General features: G+C 49.2%; 9 protein-coding genes across 9 annotated transcripts; 2 read left to right on the plus strand and 7 right to left on the minus strand.

Annotated features, from left to right (window-relative positions):
- On the minus strand, window positions 1–1373 carry AUEXF2481DRAFT_172684 (uncharacterized protein). Its single transcript, XM_013492904.1, has 4 exons — window positions 874–1373; window positions 543–809; window positions 349–480; window positions 1–293 (listed from the first exon to the last, which is right to left on the minus strand). The coding sequence occupies exons 1-4, from the start codon at window positions 1282–1284 to the stop codon at window positions 66–68; spliced, it is 1038 nt and encodes a 345-aa protein (XP_013348358.1). The 5' UTR covers window positions 1285–1373; the 3' UTR covers window positions 1–65.
- A 1477-nt stretch (window positions 1374–2850) lies between these two features.
- On the plus strand, window positions 2851–4552 carry AUEXF2481DRAFT_871 (uncharacterized protein; the record flags this gene model as incomplete). Its single annotated transcript, XM_013492366.1, has 4 exons — window positions 2851–3057; window positions 3109–4200; window positions 4253–4426; window positions 4478–4552. The coding sequence occupies 4 exons, from the start codon at window positions 2851–2853 to the stop codon at window positions 4550–4552; spliced, it is 1548 nt and encodes a 515-aa protein (XP_013347820.1).
- Window positions 4553–4698: 146 nt separating this feature from the next.
- On the minus strand, window positions 4699–6152 carry AUEXF2481DRAFT_172582 (uncharacterized protein). Its single transcript, XM_013492905.1, has 4 exons — window positions 6101–6152; window positions 5544–6050; window positions 5162–5473; window positions 4699–5071 (listed from the first exon to the last, which is right to left on the minus strand). Exons 2-4 carry the CDS (start codon window positions 6024–6026, stop codon window positions 4997–4999), a joined length of 870 nt encoding a protein of 289 aa, XP_013348359.1. The 5' UTR covers window positions 6027–6050; window positions 6101–6152; the 3' UTR covers window positions 4699–4996.
- Window position 6153: 1 nt separating this feature from the next.
- AUEXF2481DRAFT_172581 (uncharacterized protein) lies at window positions 6154–7664 on the minus strand. Its single transcript, XM_013492906.1, has 4 exons — window positions 7445–7664; window positions 7187–7394; window positions 7055–7136; window positions 6154–7006 (listed from the first exon to the last, which is right to left on the minus strand). Exons 1-4 carry the CDS (start codon window positions 7535–7537, stop codon window positions 6523–6525), a joined length of 867 nt encoding a protein of 288 aa, XP_013348360.1. The 5' UTR covers window positions 7538–7664; the 3' UTR covers window positions 6154–6522.
- Window positions 7665–8894: 1230 nt separating this feature from the next.
- On the minus strand, window positions 8895–11143 carry AUEXF2481DRAFT_35260 (uncharacterized protein). Its single transcript, XM_013492646.1, has 2 exons — window positions 10570–11143; window positions 8895–10314 (listed from the first exon to the last, which is right to left on the minus strand). Exons 1-2 carry the CDS (start codon window positions 10889–10891, stop codon window positions 9083–9085), a joined length of 1554 nt encoding a protein of 517 aa, XP_013348100.1. The 5' UTR covers window positions 10892–11143; the 3' UTR covers window positions 8895–9082.
- A 1280-nt stretch (window positions 11144–12423) lies between these two features.
- Window positions 12424–13087, minus strand: AUEXF2481DRAFT_35262 (uncharacterized protein). Its single transcript, XM_013492647.1, has one exon. It carries the CDS (start codon window positions 12972–12974, stop codon window positions 12693–12695), a length of 282 nt encoding a protein of 93 aa, XP_013348101.1. The 5' UTR covers window positions 12975–13087; the 3' UTR covers window positions 12424–12692.
- A 48-nt stretch (window positions 13088–13135) lies between these two features.
- AUEXF2481DRAFT_172790 (uncharacterized protein) lies at window positions 13136–13787 on the plus strand. The gene is made up of 2 exons (XM_013492907.1): window positions 13136–13475; window positions 13531–13787. Exons 1-2 carry the CDS (start codon window positions 13296–13298, stop codon window positions 13774–13776), a joined length of 426 nt encoding a protein of 141 aa, XP_013348361.1. The 5' UTR covers window positions 13136–13295; the 3' UTR covers window positions 13777–13787.
- A 182-nt stretch (window positions 13788–13969) lies between these two features.
- AUEXF2481DRAFT_875 (uncharacterized protein) lies at window positions 13970–14780 on the minus strand (the record flags this gene model as incomplete). Its single annotated transcript, XM_013492367.1, has 4 exons — window positions 13970–13980; window positions 14037–14498; window positions 14552–14576; window positions 14628–14780. 4 exons carry the CDS (start codon window positions 14778–14780, stop codon window positions 13970–13972), a joined length of 651 nt encoding a protein of 216 aa, XP_013347821.1.
- A 185-nt stretch (window positions 14781–14965) lies between these two features.
- Window positions 14966–16098, minus strand: AUEXF2481DRAFT_25277 (uncharacterized protein; the record flags this gene model as incomplete). The annotated part of the gene is made up of 3 exons (XM_013492522.1): window positions 14966–15207; window positions 15254–15692; window positions 15742–16098. The coding sequence occupies 3 exons, from the start codon at window positions 16096–16098 to the stop codon at window positions 14966–14968; spliced, it is 1038 nt and encodes a 345-aa protein (XP_013347976.1).
- Between the last annotated feature and the right edge of the window lie 266 nt (window positions 16099–16364).

The raw sequence follows: 16364 nt of genomic DNA on the forward strand, positions 1-16364 counted from the left end.
AAATGTGTGTTACCATCGCGACTGCAACTCCCATCGTAACTTACTCAGTTCTTGTTATTGACCTCCTACGTCTTTTGCAATACAGCATAAGCGCTTTCCATCGCATTGCTCTCTTCCAATCTCGAACTCGCCATGGCCCTCCTTCTATACTGCTGCCACATCCACCATAAAGCAAACAGTCCCAAAGTCAAGACCACAGAGATGACAAAGTAGATCCACAAATCGTGAGAGTAGGTCATATGACCACCATGGGCATCCGGGTCGTAGGCGAAGAAGTTCATACCCAGTAGTGCCTGTTCCCTGCATGTCAGATAACGTAATCTAAAGAGGGAGAGGAGAGTGACGAACAGAGACAAATGTAGCGGGCAGAAAAGTCATCGTCACTATTGCGATTGTCTTCATTGCCGCACCGTCATCTTTTGTCGCCATTGCGATGTCGACGTTTGTTTTTGCGTCGAGTTGAGACATGAGATTTGATGTCTGTTGAGAAATTTGAAGTCAGTTGTGGAACGCCCTTGACGTGGGTGAGAGGGTAGTGGTACCAAGTTTTGCTCATTGCCCATACGTCTGTCGTTGGATACCGCTCGTGCTAAGAAGCCTTGCATCATCGTATGCTGGAACTTGAACGTATCCAGCCGGGAAGAGAGAAGGTCTTGATGGATTGTTGCTCGGGAGGCCAATATATGACATTGTTGAGCGATACACTCTACGACCTTTGCCGCTTCCTGCGTTGACTCGACAGAGTGTACAGTATGTCTGGAATCTTCGTAGAGCTTGATGAAGTAATGCAAGTCTGTGTTGCCCATTGGCTGTGCGCGACAGCTTAGTTAGCCGATCCATTTAGGCTGATAGAAATTCTTGAGGTAGACATACCCCTTTATTTTTCTCATTGTTCCTCATGATCCTCGCGATATCCCATACGCCTTCGTCATACATCACCATGAGCTGTTCAAGCAGTACTTGGTGCAAGCCATATGGTCCAGTAATTGCATCCTTGTTTTCTTCTTCCAGAAGCATCTCGAACATGTTCCAAGCTAAGTGTCTGGGTGTATCAAGACACAACAGCATATTGCGTTTCTCGCTGAGAGTAGAGAGAAAGGACATCTCATACCATTGATATTGCGTAAACTCGACGTTCTTTGGTGGTGGCTTTATCGATTTGACAATCATACGAAACCATGTTTCCACCCTCGGTGAGGTTGAAGTTCCGGTAGAGCTCGAGTCTACTGCAGTCTTTGCTCCAAAGAACCCATTGTGTTGAACGCACGTTTTTGACCAAAACATCTGTGGGATGTTGGGAAAGTGCTTGCACAGCTCTTTTCTCAGTGGAATGTCGTCAAGGAAGTGCTGTATCCCAGTAAATCTTGTTTGATCAGTATATCAGTTTTGTTGATGGCAAACTCAATATTCTCACATGAAGCAGGTCAAGATGCTACTGTCCTGTATGCGGTCAGATTGACAATCACAGGCCTTGTGTCGAGATTACCTCTAGGAGATCAAGTATGGGCTTTCCAATTATCTGCCAAGTGCCATCGGACGAGTCTACAAAGCGATGACAAGTCAGTATATTGGGAGAGCTCGACGTATCCCCCAAATGTCCCATACCGTATATTAGAGCTTCGACATTTGGATTCGACAATTTCTTCTCCGCCGGAATAATTCTAGTCGTACTGGACATCTTGATGTCGTGTACAAAGTCTGATCTGTAAGAAGAGCTCACCAGGTTTCTACTGAGGTATGTCCGACTTTTAATATATGCAGGTCAGCCATGTGGCTGGGGACCGACAAGGCGCTTCATAGCCTGCTTTCCTGCATGAAGCTGTAGACTAGTGGGGCGCAATGATTCTGTCAAAAGCAATGCCTCACAATTTATCCAGATTCTTGTACCATATCCTCAGAACAGATGATGTGCGTCAATAGTGACACGAATAGGCAACCAAGTCGAAGTTATGGTGAGATGTTCCCAACGCTACCGAGAGAGCAAGATGTATCTTCGAATTAGAGCAGGACGCTGTAACTGGGTGTATCTTAAATCGAGGCCGCTTCATCGAAGATATTATGGCTTCTTGCCTCGAACCAGATCAAGGAAGGTACTAAAGCGCATAAAGTAGGTAAGGTCGAAGAGGATAATTGAAGTGGTCCTGGGTGAACGGCGGGTCTGTGCGCATCTGGCAAAATGTGCCTTCTTCGTCAATCAGCCTCAAGCGCATGCTAAACACCCAACTCTCCTTACTATGGGTTCACTCGTCCAGCTGCACCTTCGGATTGATCTCGATATCAAGGTATTGGCTCAGTGACCGGAGAACTGCATGCTGGCCGAGATCAAGTTGTCTACTTAAGATGCAGCTGTATGTCCAGTTATCTGGACGCTATCTACCAGTATTCGTCCACGATAATACCTTATCGTACTCGGAGTAGTCACACTACCGGTCGAGTAGGTGGAGATAAGGAGTGGTGGAGAGCTTAGCTCTATACAAGCTCCACCAGATTCTTATCTATGGTTCCGTCAAGCATTCGGCACTTGCTTGGCCTTGATTGCCATGTATACCAATCACATGCACGTACAGAGTACTGAGATGATGCTGAAGTAACTGCAGGCATAACGTATGATAGGTGCCACTGCCCGTAGTTCAGCCTATCTCAACAGGCGTGGCAAGATAGGCCAATCCACTAGGTTACGGGGCTAAGCTCACATCGAACTTGAGGACTAACAAGATAACTTGTATGGCGGCCGAGGTGATATAAGTTGTGCGTCTTCTCGCTCAACTCTGGGTAGTCATACCGCAAGCTTCTTTGATCTCGTCTTGATCCTCCCACTCGTCAACTCGCACGACTGAGATCGCCTTTACTATGAGCGACGAAAAGCATGTCTATGATCCGGAAGTAGTACGAGAACTTCCGGGCTCAGGCAAGAATGGAGTTTCGGAAAAGATTCTCCAGCATGCCAACGATGCTGACGATGCCATGAAAGCCTTTACGTCCGCTGGTGAAGTGATCACCCTCGACGAAGAAACTAATAAGAGACTTCTCCGAAAAATTGATCTAAACATCATGCCGGTAGTTCCTGACTTCTTCTTATCACAACTAGTTCACAGCTAACGTTGTCAGCTGCTTTGTGTGGTTTACATGTTGAATTTTCTGGACAAGACTTGCATCTCCTACGCCTCAGTCATGGGCATGAAGAAAGATCTCGGCCTCCATGGACAACAATACTCATGGTTGGGCAGCATGTTCTACTTCGGCTATCTGATTTGGGAGTACCCAACAAATCGCCTCCTTCAGCGCTTGCCTCTGGGCAAATACTCCTCCTTCAATGTCATCGCCTGGGGTGTGACGTTGACTTGTTTTTCCACGGTGGCAAACTTCCAGGGCGCCCTAGCCGTCAGATTCTTCTTGGGCCTCTTCGAGGCTGCAGTCACTCCTGGCTTCGCTCTATTCACGTCGCAGTGGTACACCAAGGAGGAGCAAGGTCTACGCACTGGCATCTGGTTCAGTTTTAATGGTTGGGCACAGATCCTTGGTGGTCTAGTCGCCTATGGTATCGCCCGTGGTACTGACGCCCATGAAGCCTCTATCGAACCATGGAAGATCGTGTTCTTAGTCACCGGCCTCTTGACTGTCGTCGTCGGTGTTCTGTTCTGGTTCTTCATGCCGGATAACCAACTCAATGCTCGATTTTTGACACCTGACGAGAGACTGCTCGCTGTCGAACGAGTGCGCATCAACCAACAAGGTATCGGCAACAAGCACTTCAAATGGTACCAGGTAAAAGAAGCCTTGACAGATCCTTTGGCGTGGGCATTTCTTTCATATGCACTCATCGCCGATCTCCCGAACGGCGGTCTCACTAACTTCTTCTCCTTACTCATTGAGTCATTTGGATATACCTCTGAGCAGTCGCTGTTGTACGGTACGCCGGCCGGGGCGGTAGAAGTGGTCTCGTTGATCGCTTGTGGCTGGCTGGGCGACCGGGTGGGATCCCGGCTTCTGGTCTCGACTTCTTGTCTTTGGCTCAGTATCCTTGGCGTACTGCTCATTGTCTGCTTGCCAGATACTATGAACGTGGGCAAGCTGATCGGGTATTATCTGACTGGTAGTGCAGCGACTTGTTTCGTTGCTTTGCTGTCACTGATCTCCTCCAATGTGGCTGGCTACACGAAAAAGACGACCGTTGCGGCCATGTATCTAATTGGCTACTGTGTTAGTCTTGCAACTATATTTGGGAGCTTCAGACAACTAACAATTCGTGTAGGTTGGTAACATCATTGGTCCTCAGACTTTCCAAGCAAAAGATGCACCAAAATATGTGCCCGCTGAAGTTACCATCATCGTTTGCTGGGGAATTTCGGCGTTCATCGTTTACGGCATCTACTTCTACTGCAAGTACCAGAACAAGTTGAAGGAGAAGATAAGAAGTCAGCCCGGGGTGAGTGATTATCATTCTCCGACATTACGTCTGCTAACAGTGCGTTTGCAGTATGTCAAGCTGGAAAACCAGGAGTTTTTAGACTTGACGGACAGAGAAAATCCCGAATTTATTTATACTCTGTAAATCGTTTTCCCAGGGGGTGGCTTCAGGACGCTCTTTCGGCTCCTGTCGACAGCCTAGAAAGCACAGGCGCAACGAAAAAGGACTGTCACAATTTTGACTGGGAAGCAACGATATGATGACTCCTTCTCCTACTCCAGACTGGAAACCTGGCTGTCTCACGCAGATATGATATCCTTGGGGTCCATCGAGGCGTAGTCAACATATGCAAGACAGCCCTGAGCGCAGGTGGCTGAGTCTCTGAATGTGTGTGTTGCCGCCGTATCTCCCGCCACTCGGACAGTATGATAGCAGTCAATTCTGCAAGTTAAGCTGCTCTCTTCGCTGTGTGCTTCTGATAGCAGACTTGATTAGCTTGGTGCACTGTCTTTCTGCCCTGGATACATCTAGACGAGTTGAGTGACCCGAATCCTTTCGAACGAGCTCGACTCGATGTTCAAAGCTGTTCTAAGCCGAATCTGCGTTAGCAACGACCAATTTTTGTAAAGCTTCGCTGTTATGTAGCGATATCATGTTAGATAGCTAGAACCAGTTCAATCAGCCTCAAGATCTCAAACGAAACCACAAAAGCTTTGGTCATCAGACCGGTTGCTCATCACGACCTCAACGTACCATATTCTGCTCGTTGGCTAACCTCTTCTCGTTGGTCGCAGCACGTGCAGACAAACCTCGAATCATGCTATGTACGAATGCCAGTCTGCGAGCTCGCGAAGACAGCGTTGCGCCTTTCTGTGTTGCAGCAAAGGCCTCGCACTCAACTTTCATGCGCTCGACGGTGTCTGCGGCAATTTGTGTGGTTTCCACCAGTTGAGTTGCGTGGCGAGAAATTTCAAATATGGCCGCTAGTTGACTTTTCCGTTGTTGCACAAACGATGCTCCTGTGCTGTTGCTCTCGCTACTTATGCTTGCTGAATCCGTGAGATCCTAAATGAGAGAACTGGATATCAGTACTTTGCTGTCGAAGATCGGATGTCCGAGCGTGTTGATGGCCCACCTTTTCTATGCTCGCGACCGTACCCTGGATGTACTCAATACTTGTATCGAATGACACAGCGAGCTGCTCCAGCAGTGGTACATGCAGAGCGTACCGCCCTTGTGAGTCTTGTAACATCGTCGGCAGATTGGTCTGCAACCGAGAAATGAAGCTCTTGGGTACGTTGAAGCAGAGCATAATGTTCCAGCCTGGGGTCGAAATAGACAAGAATCCCATTTCTGACCATTCGTAGGATAACCCACCATATGGAGAATCATAGTCTGGTAAGCCTTCATTCTTCGGAGTTTTGACAGCCAAGCGGAAATGGGTCGAGTATGGAATTGTGGCTGGGGGTAGGGAGTAGTCACAACCAAAGAAACCATTGTGAAGCGAACACGTTCTCGACCAGAACAGTCGTGGTGTGCAAGGGAATCGCATCATTATCGTATCCCGCAATTTATTGCGTTGATGACTTTGGATATACTCGATATCCGTGAATATCATACAAGCTTTCCGTGAAGTAGATTGCTGCTGAGGGTCAGTCCAAGTTTATGGTCCATTGGAAAGCGCATGCATGCCTCCAATAAAGTCCTTATGGGTCGTTCGAGCAAATTCCAACGACGGCTCTGTTCGTCTTCACACTGAATCAGCGTCGAGCGATATAGTTGAATGTCCGACCTTACCCCATACGAGCGTAGTCGCGTCAGGATTCGGGTCCGCGACTTGTATATCCGACATGGCTTAGTCCTATCTTGGTGATGATGTTTTAGGTCACCGTCTGTGGAAGATAGCAAGATTCCGTGAGAAACTCGAAAGGGAGATGTGTTGTTCACGCAATGATTACCAGCGCCAAGCCGGATGCCGGGCAAGTCATGTAATCTCGCTGGAGGATTCGTGTGGCTTGTCCTCAAAACTCGATATTTACAGATTTCGATACTTATGCTGCCTTCCTTATGTCATGGATCTTCGTCAACCTTCGTAACTATGCCTATACCATTGCTTAGGTACCGGTCTGGATCAAATATCCACCATCTGGTGCGATCACCTGACCTTGGAGGTACTGGTTGGCAACGCAGAACAACACCGTACTCGCCATGTCTGAGTCCTTGCCGGGTCTCTGCGCGGGCAAGTCGCCCTTGTGCTCCTTAGGCAGCTCACTTTTCTGGTCATCCTTGCTCTCTCCGGTAGTCATCTCTGAGGGGAACACGCCAGGAGCAATGGAGTTGACGCGAATCTTGAGACCGCTGCTCTGAATCTCGGCAGAGAGCATCTTGTTGAGGTGTACGGTAGCTCCCTTCGAGGCGTTGTAATTGAAATGGCCTTGTGAGATGCGGACAAGGCCGGAAATAGATGAGATGTTGATGATCGTTCCAGACCAGCCGTGCGTACGCTCAGTGGCCTTTTGGATCAAAGGCAAGAAGGCAATGCTGAGGAAGAAAGGTGCAATGACGTTGGTTGTGTAGAGGTCACTCCAGTCCTCGAAGCTTGGAAGGTCAGTATTGATTGCATGCAAGAACTAGGATGGGACCTACCTGTCGTTGTCAAAGAGGTTCGTTTTCATCTCCTCGGCGCTCTTGCCATCAGGGGTCAGCTTGCCAGCATCGATACCAGCGTCTGATAGGTGGTCAGTCGTGTTACATGGAGCCAGCAACAGATTAACATACTGTTGATGAGAATGTCGAGATAGCCCTCCTTGGACTCGATCTCTTTGACGAGCTTCTCAATCTCGCTTTTCTTTGTGACATCGCCAACGATGGGAATGATCTCGCCAGAAATGTTCTTGCCGTAAGTCTGCTGGACAGTCTTGAGCTTCTCCTCTGTACGGCCAACAATATAGACCTTGCATCCGTTGACAGCTAGGGCTTGAGTTGCCTGTGGCGGTCAGTACTTTGTGTCTCAAACTTGTCATCGATGTTTGTTACCATCAAGCCGATGCCTGAGCCACCACCTGTGACCAAAGCGATCTTGCCCTTGACATTGAAGACGTTGCTAAGTTGGAAGTTTTCATTAGACATGTTGGATTTTGGATGCTGTTTGGTAAGGAGAGGTGGAAGAACTCCACGTCGAAATATGATGATGATCTGTTTATGGAGCTTGCGAGTGACGTTTTGATGACGAGCGTTCTGTCGACTGGTGGGTCATCTTGATGATCAGGGTTCAGCCCACCATTTATTAAACCGTCCTCAAATAATGTTCCTGGGTTCTATATTGTGATTATGAACCTGATCTTCTTCTAGAACAATTCGGATTTATCAAGAAGGATCTTGGAATGGATTGCCAAACTTGGCATTTTGATATGGTTTTGCTAAGCTCGAGTCTCCTGCACTTCGACGGCACTAATTCTTTGACCCGTCTCTCTGTTGTTTACGAATTACAGTCCGCTCTGGTCGACGACACGATTCTCATGTGTACTTCTAGTCGATTCCCTCGTGGTCTCGTCTTCGGCGTGCGCACACGTCGTCAAGCCCAATGCATCTCAATAACGTCGTCGTTGTTAAAGCTCGTCTCCTGCGCGATCAGTGGCTATTGCAGACAAACGTACTGTGTATCAAAGAGAGGCTATCCGTCCCAGCCAGCTTTGAGGAAGGGATTCCGCGTCTGTTTGTTGTCGCTCCCTGGGTTTGTGAGGTCGGCTGTTTTGTCCAATTCTTTCTTCACCATTCTCAGTCAGTACCGCTGGGTACACTAGAGCTCTCCCATGGCCATACACCATCCACTCCTCCCACTAGCTGCATCTGATTCCTTGATGCCATCGTCTAGGACAGCCAATGCAGGACTGTGTTCCATCTCTTGAGTGTCTTTTCTACTGTCGATGTCTTGTATATCCTTCATCTGAGTGTCTTCGACCCCATTGGCTTCGAGCGTATCGTCGTTCGTCTTGACTTTCTTTGGCGTGGGTGCGACATCTGCGACGGGTTCAATCTGGTCGTGTGACCGCTTGGCTGCGAGTGTCGGTGAATGTGGCATGGCGTTCTCGATGGCAGGCTCGGAGATCGATATTTGTGTGGATTGAGCCATTGGATGCTGCGTCGCTTCAATCGAAGGAGACTGGTCAAAGATGTAAATGCGAGACAGACGCGAACGGCCATTTCGCGTCTCGGAGTCCACTCCATGACGACATTATTTGCTCAAAGGGCAAACGAGGGTGGGAGCAGCTGAGGGGATAACCCTGGCCACCAATAGTGAACGTGAATGACAACCTCAAACACTGTCAAATTGAACCCTCACATGCTATCTGGTGGCATGGTGTATTCCAGTCGATATTCAATTGCTTGTGTACGTGATTCTGAACATTGGGCGGTGCTAATTGGTCACGACTTCTGTCTGGATTTATGTCAAAATCATCGGCGTCGGACCAAGGGGATTGCGGAAAACAGGGCACTCTCTTTGACAGAATTGAGTCATTATGCAATTATATACATCTGTATTGGCTTTTAATTATGAGAACGCCGAGAAACCGAATCGTGTATATCCAAGAATTGAAGAGGCCGAGACCAAATAGACAAAAGAAATGCATAAACAAGATTTGAGATGTACCAATCAGAAAGATACCTCGACAATTAGATCCACAAAAGTAAGAGTGGTGTCAGGAAAGACCACATAGCAGACTCAGCAGTCTTGCCTGACGCAGCGACACCGCTTGAGGTTGCTGCTGCCGAGTCGTCGCTCGTAGCACTACCAGTGGTTGTCGAGCTAGAAGATGAACCACTAGTTTTGCTACTCACACTCGAATCCTTCTTCCCGCTCGAGCTGCTGCTAGACGATGAAACCACAGGAGAGGCATTGACAGCAGATGCAGCAATGCCCTGCGCAGGGTCCCACTTGGAAGCGCTGTCACCAGCATCCGATTCAGAGCCAGTGCCTCCAAGGCCGCTTAGGATTGCACCAGCCACACCAGTGAGCGAGTCTGGGCCGACGTGTTGACCAGATATCACAATGGCTGTCGTTACCGCATCCGCAGCAGTCACTGTGACTGTTGATGCAGCCTCTTCCGAGGGAGATGACTTGGCTGATTCGTAAACAGCCGTCACGCCCGTCGACACTGGCCTCGTGGTACTAGACGCTCCAGCTTCTGCACTAGATGCCGGACTGGCACCTCCATCTCCATTGACACGGCCACCCCATTTTGGAGTAGGGTTGGCATCTCCAGTCGTGGTGGCGGTTGCCAACGGCGTAAGGACTCTCGGCGGATCGTAGGCTCCGCTCATTCCTGGCGCTGGTCCACAGCCTGCGTTGATCCAAGGCTGTTGCATACTGATCAATCTTGGTGGCAACAATATGACGGGATGACAAGGGTCGGGATGATACAACGCGTTCGCAGCGTTGATAGGGTTGGCCGGCCAGTAAACATATCCAGATATCGTTGAGCAGTTTTGGCCTACTTCATCATAGTTTACCGACCTTGGTAGTGGTTGTGTCGTTACTGCAGAGCCCATCATCCTGTATGTTTTGCCGTCGTCTGATACGTAGTCGGACTCATATTGTGTCAATGTAGTGATGGGTTGTGCAGTAGTAATCTCGGATGCATCAAAAGCTATAGTCGTGCTGGTCCAGGCATCTCCTACTTGCCCGCATGCATCACTTGCGACTAATGAGCTGAAAGCCATATAGACGCTCGGTGAGGTGAAGGTGAACCCTTCCGCGTCGACACTCGTACTGGGTTGACCCGGAGCCGGAGTTGTCGGCGTTGCTTGATCCGGCCAAAAATAAAAGTCTATCGTGCCTCCTGTTATGTAACATGAGGCACAGCAAGGCGGCTTGGGCGTATATGCACGGACGGCATACTGTGTATCTGGTGGAAGTTAGTATCGATATGAAGGATAACCCAGGACAACACCTGCTCAAAAATGAAGATGCTAACAGGGACGAGGAAAACCTGGAAAAAAACATACGCTATCGTGCAAGAAATACCACGACCAAGGGGACATAGGAAGTGCTGGGCCATATCTTGAACACGCAGAAAGTGATGAAAGTCATAAGCAAGCGCGACAGTAGTCCGACATAAGAAATAACAACAAAAACGCATTCTAGCATTCACGCCACTTACACAAGAATGTACTCGTCCAATAGGTCTGCGAGGTCACAGATCCGGTCAAGTCCCCGGCTGAATCCGTCGGTCCAAACCCTTCATACCATGTCCACCTGCTGGTAGCAATCTCTGTACTCTGGTAGGTCGCTGTGAAACTACTGAGCTGCGCCGCGCAGTAACTTTCCAGCGACATTGATTTGCTGTCTGCCGCGCTCGCGTCTACATCAGTGCCATGACCATTGTCGTCCCTCTCCGTCGAGTTGGGAAATGTAGGACTGGTAGCGACAGTGGAGCATAGTAGACCCAGCAGCACAAGCAATGGTGCGAGGGAAGGGCGCATTAGTGGCTAACAGCAGAGCGGTCGCAGCGCTCGCGCGCGTTGAGAGAGGTGAGGTGGTTTCCCCGCAGCCTGGTCTATCTTTGGTCGATGATCCCGGTCGACGGTGGCTGGTAATTACGGAAAATCTTCGTTTTGTGGGCGGGTGATGGCGTCAAATGTGTTAAGTGTTGTAAGGCAGATTGTTATGACAAAAAAAGGTCGAAGTCCGGTGAGCGCGCATCGTTAAGCGTGGCGGTCTCGAGGAGAAAACGTGATTAGGGCCGAGACTGTTTCAAGTCAAGGGAGCAGGAACGCCGTCCACATAAAGTCCCCTTTCACCGTTGCACCCAGCCGTCTTCTTCGAAGTTTAACCAAGCGTCATCAGGACAAGCGCTAGAAATGATGACGAGTCTCTCATTCTCGGATCGTGCTCTTATGCTTGAGTAACCAAACTCACACTGCTATCGATACTGGCAGTATCCTGTAGCCTCATTGTCGAATCCTCCAGATGCTAGGGCTCGAGGTTCTCGCATTGAAGTGTGGCCACCATCCGTTGAATCGATGGAATTCGTCCACATTGTAATATAGAAAGAACTGGCTGAAGTTATCGTCATCAACCAATGTCAGCTCAGCTGGCTCATCTTCATTGGTCTAGTGGTCATGATTTCCGCTTGTCAAGAGTAACACCTCGTCAAGCGCGGGAGACCAGGGTTCGATTCCCTGATGGAGAGCATTTTCTTTTGCGGAATCGATAAGATCGTATATCCTCCGACACAACCGAGGCTGCCAACAGGTCGCAGGCCTCCTGAACATTTTGTTCGAGGCCGAGGAATCGACTTGGTCGGTCATGTTCCTGGACAACATCTAACCGGCAACTGCCTTGACTGAGCTGATGGTCTGGAAACAGTATGGCAGCCAAGGTAGTCTGCCCGACTTCCGAGAAGGATTGAGGACGACAGAATTATTTCCGGGATGGTAGGTTGTAGATCGCTGTGCATCCTTCGATCCAGTGAGGATATGGCACATGAGTGGATTCTTCTCTAAAGCCTCCTTCTCACATCAGTAGCAGCCTCTCGGTGTCCCACGGCCTCAGGATGCTCTTCATACCGGATTTCTGGCTGCGTTCAAACATACGAATACCCAGAGACTGGGATATGCGAACACAGATTAGCTTACGCATGTTCTCAGCACGCGGTCCAGCTAGAGCACGGCAGCACTGCATTACAGTTCTTACGTGCCTGCTACGATGACTATGGTACATCCAGCTCAAAGTCGCAATACCATGAGCACAAGTGTCATCCTCAAAGCGATACACACTGCGAATTAGGCGTAATGGCATGCATGAAGGCCAAGCAGCAAATTGAAAGAGATATGCAAGTCTGCTTCTACATGCCGCCGCTTATCGATTGTGCAATACAGCTCGCGAAATGGGAGCTCTTGACTCCATTGCTTACAAATTCAACCAAGGACTTTGGTGAATATCTTTCGCAGAAGGGCATTTGTGAAAATACAGCGACTGGCAAAAGCATCTTGTACAGCGGGCGGCAGTTCAATAAGTTGGGTCTCAAGTTAGATATACGTTGATAGGGAAGTGTGATGGATGCACTACTCTTTCTTAACCATCTACTCAACTTGGGCCATAACTAGCCGCCGAAACCCTTTCAGAAGCCTTGTGATGTGGAAAAGCGTCATCGTTTTGCGCATCTCTTCTCTCAGCATGCCAGTACAACAATCACCGCTCTGGAATCATAAGCCATCATACGTCTCTCCATCCACCTCCTGACATACTAAAATCAGCCCGAGGCCTTCATCCGCCAAATCATTATACTCTCAACGCTCTCCTCACCCTCTTGTACTCGGCACCCTCTCTCTGTCTCGCAGTCTTCCAGACCGTAACCCCTCCGCCCAAAGCCAGCAACGCAAACTCCCACCCTGAGCCTCTCCAAAACAGAACCCCAGCACTCAGGGCTACAATGGCGAACCAGAGCCGAATGTCGGTTGTATACGATGTTGACGATGTCTTTGTTACGTAGCTAAACAGAGGGATCCGGTATGGTTCATTGACAGAGGGTGGTGGAGGCGAGGATGAGCGTGCGTCTTCCATGATGTGTAGAGCTATCGAGATAGTGAAGAGGATATAATGTCGTGATTGTTTCTCATCTGCAGGTCGCTTAGGGAACTCAAGATGATGAAGGAGTGTGGGTTCGTTATAGAGGGGCTCTTATAGGGTCATGTCCCGAAAAAGCAAAGAGCCGCTCAGCCCCGCTTCAATCCCCGGAGCACCCCTCCATCCGATCATTGAATATGGAAGAATCCTAGAATAACAATTCTCCGAAGGAGTTGTATGGGGTCGCCAAATGCTTTCAACTTTCTACATATGTATCACCATCCCTCTCAATGAGACCACGAAACAACATCAGTCGTCATGGTCCTAGAAGCCGGATATCCAAACACCACGGGCTTCCGCAAAGTCGTCAAAGCCACAATCTTAGTCAAGAAGAAGCCAGGCCTCAGTGATGCAGATTTCATCTCACACTACAACACCAAACACGCAGAGATGGCAAAGGGAGTTTTGATGAAGCATGGGTGTATCACATATAGTCTTGTGCGTTCCTCTGCCAAGTCCATCATATCAATCACTGATGCAGATCTCACAATAGACATATCACCTCCAACGAGACAGAAACATGATGCAAGATATGTTGAAAGGGAAGGCAAATCTCCTACCTTATGATGCGATTTGCACTTTTGTGTTTGCTGATTACATGGCTTTTGCACGGTTCATGTATGATCCTGCGAGCAAGGCGTTGACGGGCGACCATGATAACTTCATGGTCGAGGAGGAAATGAAGATGATGGTTGGAGACGAGTTTATGGTGATTGAAGATGGGAAGATGGTGTCATGAGGATGATTCAGGTCCGTGGGGTCAGGCAACTCCGACAGAGCGGCGTAGTGAGCTACAAGATGAATGGTTCATCGGTGTTGTGTCTGGATTCGATCGGATGGAAAATGGGATACAGCATGGATGGCATGACGAGCATATAAAGCGTTTCTTCTTTTGTGTATTTGTGTTCGCAAAGTCGAGCTCCTGTAGTTCTCTAGAGGTAGCCTGTGATGTCAAAGTCAGCATGTTGCCGTAAGTAGAGTATCCCGACAGCAACTCACCCTTGCGTCCAGTCTGGAAGAACATTCTGACGATAAAGACCTGAAGACCAGCCATACCGACCATCATCAGACTCTCGATGATGGAGAAGTTGAAGATTCTCTGCTCAGTGCTCCTGACGGTGGAGAAGTTTCTGTTCTCGCGAGTTCTGAAGTACTTCTGCTGGCGGGTGATTGTGCTAAGCTGGCCGCTGAGCTTGAGGACCGAGTTCTCGAGGGCCGAAGTCTGTTCAACATTGGCACCCTGCTTGGATGGGATGCTGGCAGCGCGGGGCTCGTTCTCGATGGAGATTTCGAAGTCGATCATCTTGTCGGCAAAGGTGCTGATGCTGTTGTCGAAGCAGAAACGGTATTCGCCCGCCTCGTTGGCTGTGAAGACAAAGTCGCCCTGGCGTTCCTTAGTGCCGTCGAGGATGGTCTTTTCTCTGCCGGGCTCTGAGCTGGGTCCGTGGACTGCGTAGTCGACTGCGATGCATGTTAGGTGAGAGGAGCATGGGAGGATTGGGTGATTGATGTACCATCGAAGGAGCCGCCTGATTGAACCTGTATGTCGCATTAGCATCTGAAATTTCCATCATGACAAGAGACACGTACAGCAAAGTAAAAGGCAACCTTCGCGCCCTTCTGTTCAATGTGCGAGTAGAAGCACTCCTTTCCGTTAGGAGGGAGCTTGTATGTCAGAGCCGTCGCTGAGACAAAAGAGGTCAGGAAGCCCAGGAGACCGAGCAATGCGAACAAAGGAGCCATCTCGAACAACACTGCGACGAGTCCTTGGGATTTGCGGCAGGAGATATCTTGTTGTTCGAGTATTGCTACTCTATTCGTAAGGACAGCTTCAGGGATTGAGCACAGGCCCCCCCTATTCGAACGTTTGGGGTATATTTTAAATCGCGACAAGAAAAAACAATCCCGCCTTCTGCGACACTTCTTCATCATGCTTCATACTGCAGCTTGGCCCTCATCTGAAGATACTCGCCTGCCTTGACCGGCTCGTACTTGGGAGCTCCCGTCAATCTCTTGCACGCCTCCATACATTGTACCACGGTATTCATGTCTGGTGTCAAGAAGTATGGGATGGAGTATCTCTCGCGCGTCAACCTGTCTTTCCCTTCGAATCTGTCAGACAGAGGCGGCAAGGTCACGCGATGCAATGTCGACTTGAGGTAGTCTACCGCTGACTTCAGTCCGAGTTTCATTAAAGTCAACGGGTCAATTCTTACCATTGCTCCACCTCATCAACATATCGCCGACGTTCATGATGAGCCCATTCTTGATTGGGGTAGCATCTATGAACCGACCTTTCTCGCGAGGGTCTTCTACCTGAAGACCACCACAGTCATCCTGAAAGAGCAGTGTGATCGAGCCCCAATCCGAGTGTGCTGGCATTCTTGCCGATGTCTGCTTCTCTAGCTCCTCTGCTTTGATCGGCGGATAATGGAGCAGACGTAATTGATTGTAGTCGCCAGAGTGCACTTGTGTCAGCGTGTCAGCACTGTCCAGTTGAAGACCAGTGGCAAGAGCCGTGAGGATCTTCTGAGCTACTGTGTTACACTTCCAGTAGAATGAGAGGCCGAAATCACGAAAGCCAGGCAAGACATCTTCTGGTAGCCACACGTTTGGCATGAAGGAGTTGTCTTCACTGCCAATCTCGTAGCTTTCCTGCTCAATACTGAGTATGTGGCGATGATTGTCATGTATCAATACTGACCTTGCAATCTTTCACTTCCCTCAGCGCTTTTCCGACGTGTTCCCTATCAGCATCTACACCGTACACCTGCGAGACTTTCTCGAGTCCTGGATATGAGTATCCACGATGTACGTCTGGACCCGGTGGATGAGGCGCACGCATCTTCTCTTCGTGCGTCAGGTCAAAGAGTCTCTTGGTCCAGTCGAAGGCTTCTTGTATTTCTGCTTCTGATATACCGTGGTTGATGATGTTTACGAAGCCGACATCACGACACCCGTCGACAAGACTTTGAGCTATCTGCTGACGCCCATGTCTCTCGTCCCAGTGCTTGAAATCCACGATGGGAATGTTAGGCTCGGTTTGGTTTGACAAGGGCATTCTGAATCAGACAAGTGGTAGGTTGGTAAGGAATGACCGAGATTCAAAATCTCTATGGACTATCTGCTTCCTAGCATGGAAGGTGCGACGGATGCCTGATGCGGGGTTGGTGACCACACATCATTCCAGCTTATCTTGTCCTTCAAGCAGGAATATCATCTCCAACCTCGCTCACTTGCTCTCCAGGACCTCTGCCACCGACGTCCTTTACATTTCCCAGTCCGATCATGTATTCGTACCACTTCTATCTCAAAGTCATAGCTTTT

Source organism: Aureobasidium subglaciale, assembly GCF_000721755.1.
Source record: "Aureobasidium subglaciale EXF-2481 unplaced genomic scaffold scaffold_1, whole genome shotgun sequence".
Lineage (NCBI taxonomy): Eukaryota > Fungi > Ascomycota > Dothideomycetes > Dothideales > Saccotheciaceae > Aureobasidium > Aureobasidium subglaciale.

Excerpts from the sequence above, each read along its gene's own strand:
- AUEXF2481DRAFT_172684 (XM_013492904.1), bottom strand. The coding sequence starts at position 1,284 with ATGTTTTGGTCAAAAACGTGCGTTCAACACAATGGGTTCTTTGGAGCA. Across the intron at positions 810-873 it reads ACAATGAGAAAAATAAAGGG|CCAATGGGCAACACAGACTT; the intron begins GTATGTCTACCT and ends TGTCGCGCACAG. Across the intron at positions 481-542 it reads TGGGCAATGAGCAAAACTTG|ACATCAAATCTCATGTCTCA; the intron begins GTACCACTACCC and ends ATTTCTCAACAG.
- AUEXF2481DRAFT_172582 (XM_013492905.1), bottom strand. The coding sequence starts at position 6,026 with ATGATATTCACGGATATCGAGTATATCCAAAGTCATCAACGCAATAAA. Across the intron at positions 5,474-5,543 it reads CGGTCGCGAGCATAGAAAAG|GATCTCACGGATTCAGCAAG; the intron begins GTGGGCCATCAA and ends TCTCTCATTTAG. Across the intron at positions 5,072-5,161 it reads TAGCCAACGAGCAGAATATG|CTATCTAACATGATATCGCT; the intron begins GTACGTTGAGGT and ends AACTGGTTCTAG.
- AUEXF2481DRAFT_172581 (XM_013492906.1), bottom strand. The coding sequence starts at position 7,537 with ATGTCTAATGAAAACTTCCAACTTAGCAACGTCTTCAATGTCAAGGGC. Across the intron at positions 7,395-7,444 it reads GCTCAGGCATCGGCTTGATG|GCAACTCAAGCCCTAGCTGT; the intron begins GTAACAAACATC and ends TGACCGCCACAG. Across the intron at positions 7,007-7,054 it reads AACCTCTTTGACAACGACAG|CTTCGAGGACTGGAGTGACC; the intron begins GTAGGTCCCATC and ends TGACCTTCCAAG.
- AUEXF2481DRAFT_35260 (XM_013492646.1), bottom strand. The coding sequence starts at position 10,891 with ATGCGCCCTTCCCTCGCACCATTGCTTGTGCTGCTGGGTCTACTATGC. Across the intron at positions 10,315-10,569 it reads TTGGACGAGTACATTCTTGT|ATACACAGTATGCCGTCCGT; the intron begins GTAAGTGGCGTG and ends AACTTCCACCAG.
- AUEXF2481DRAFT_35262 (XM_013492647.1), bottom strand. The coding sequence starts at position 12,974 with ATGGAAGACGCACGCTCATCCTCGCCTCCACCACCCTCTGTCAATGAA.
- AUEXF2481DRAFT_172790 (XM_013492907.1), top strand. The coding sequence starts at position 13,296 with ATGGTCCTAGAAGCCGGATATCCAAACACCACGGGCTTCCGCAAAGTC. Across the intron at positions 13,476-13,530 it reads GGTGTATCACATATAGTCTT|ACATATCACCTCCAACGAGA; the intron begins GTGCGTTCCTCT and ends ATCTCACAATAG.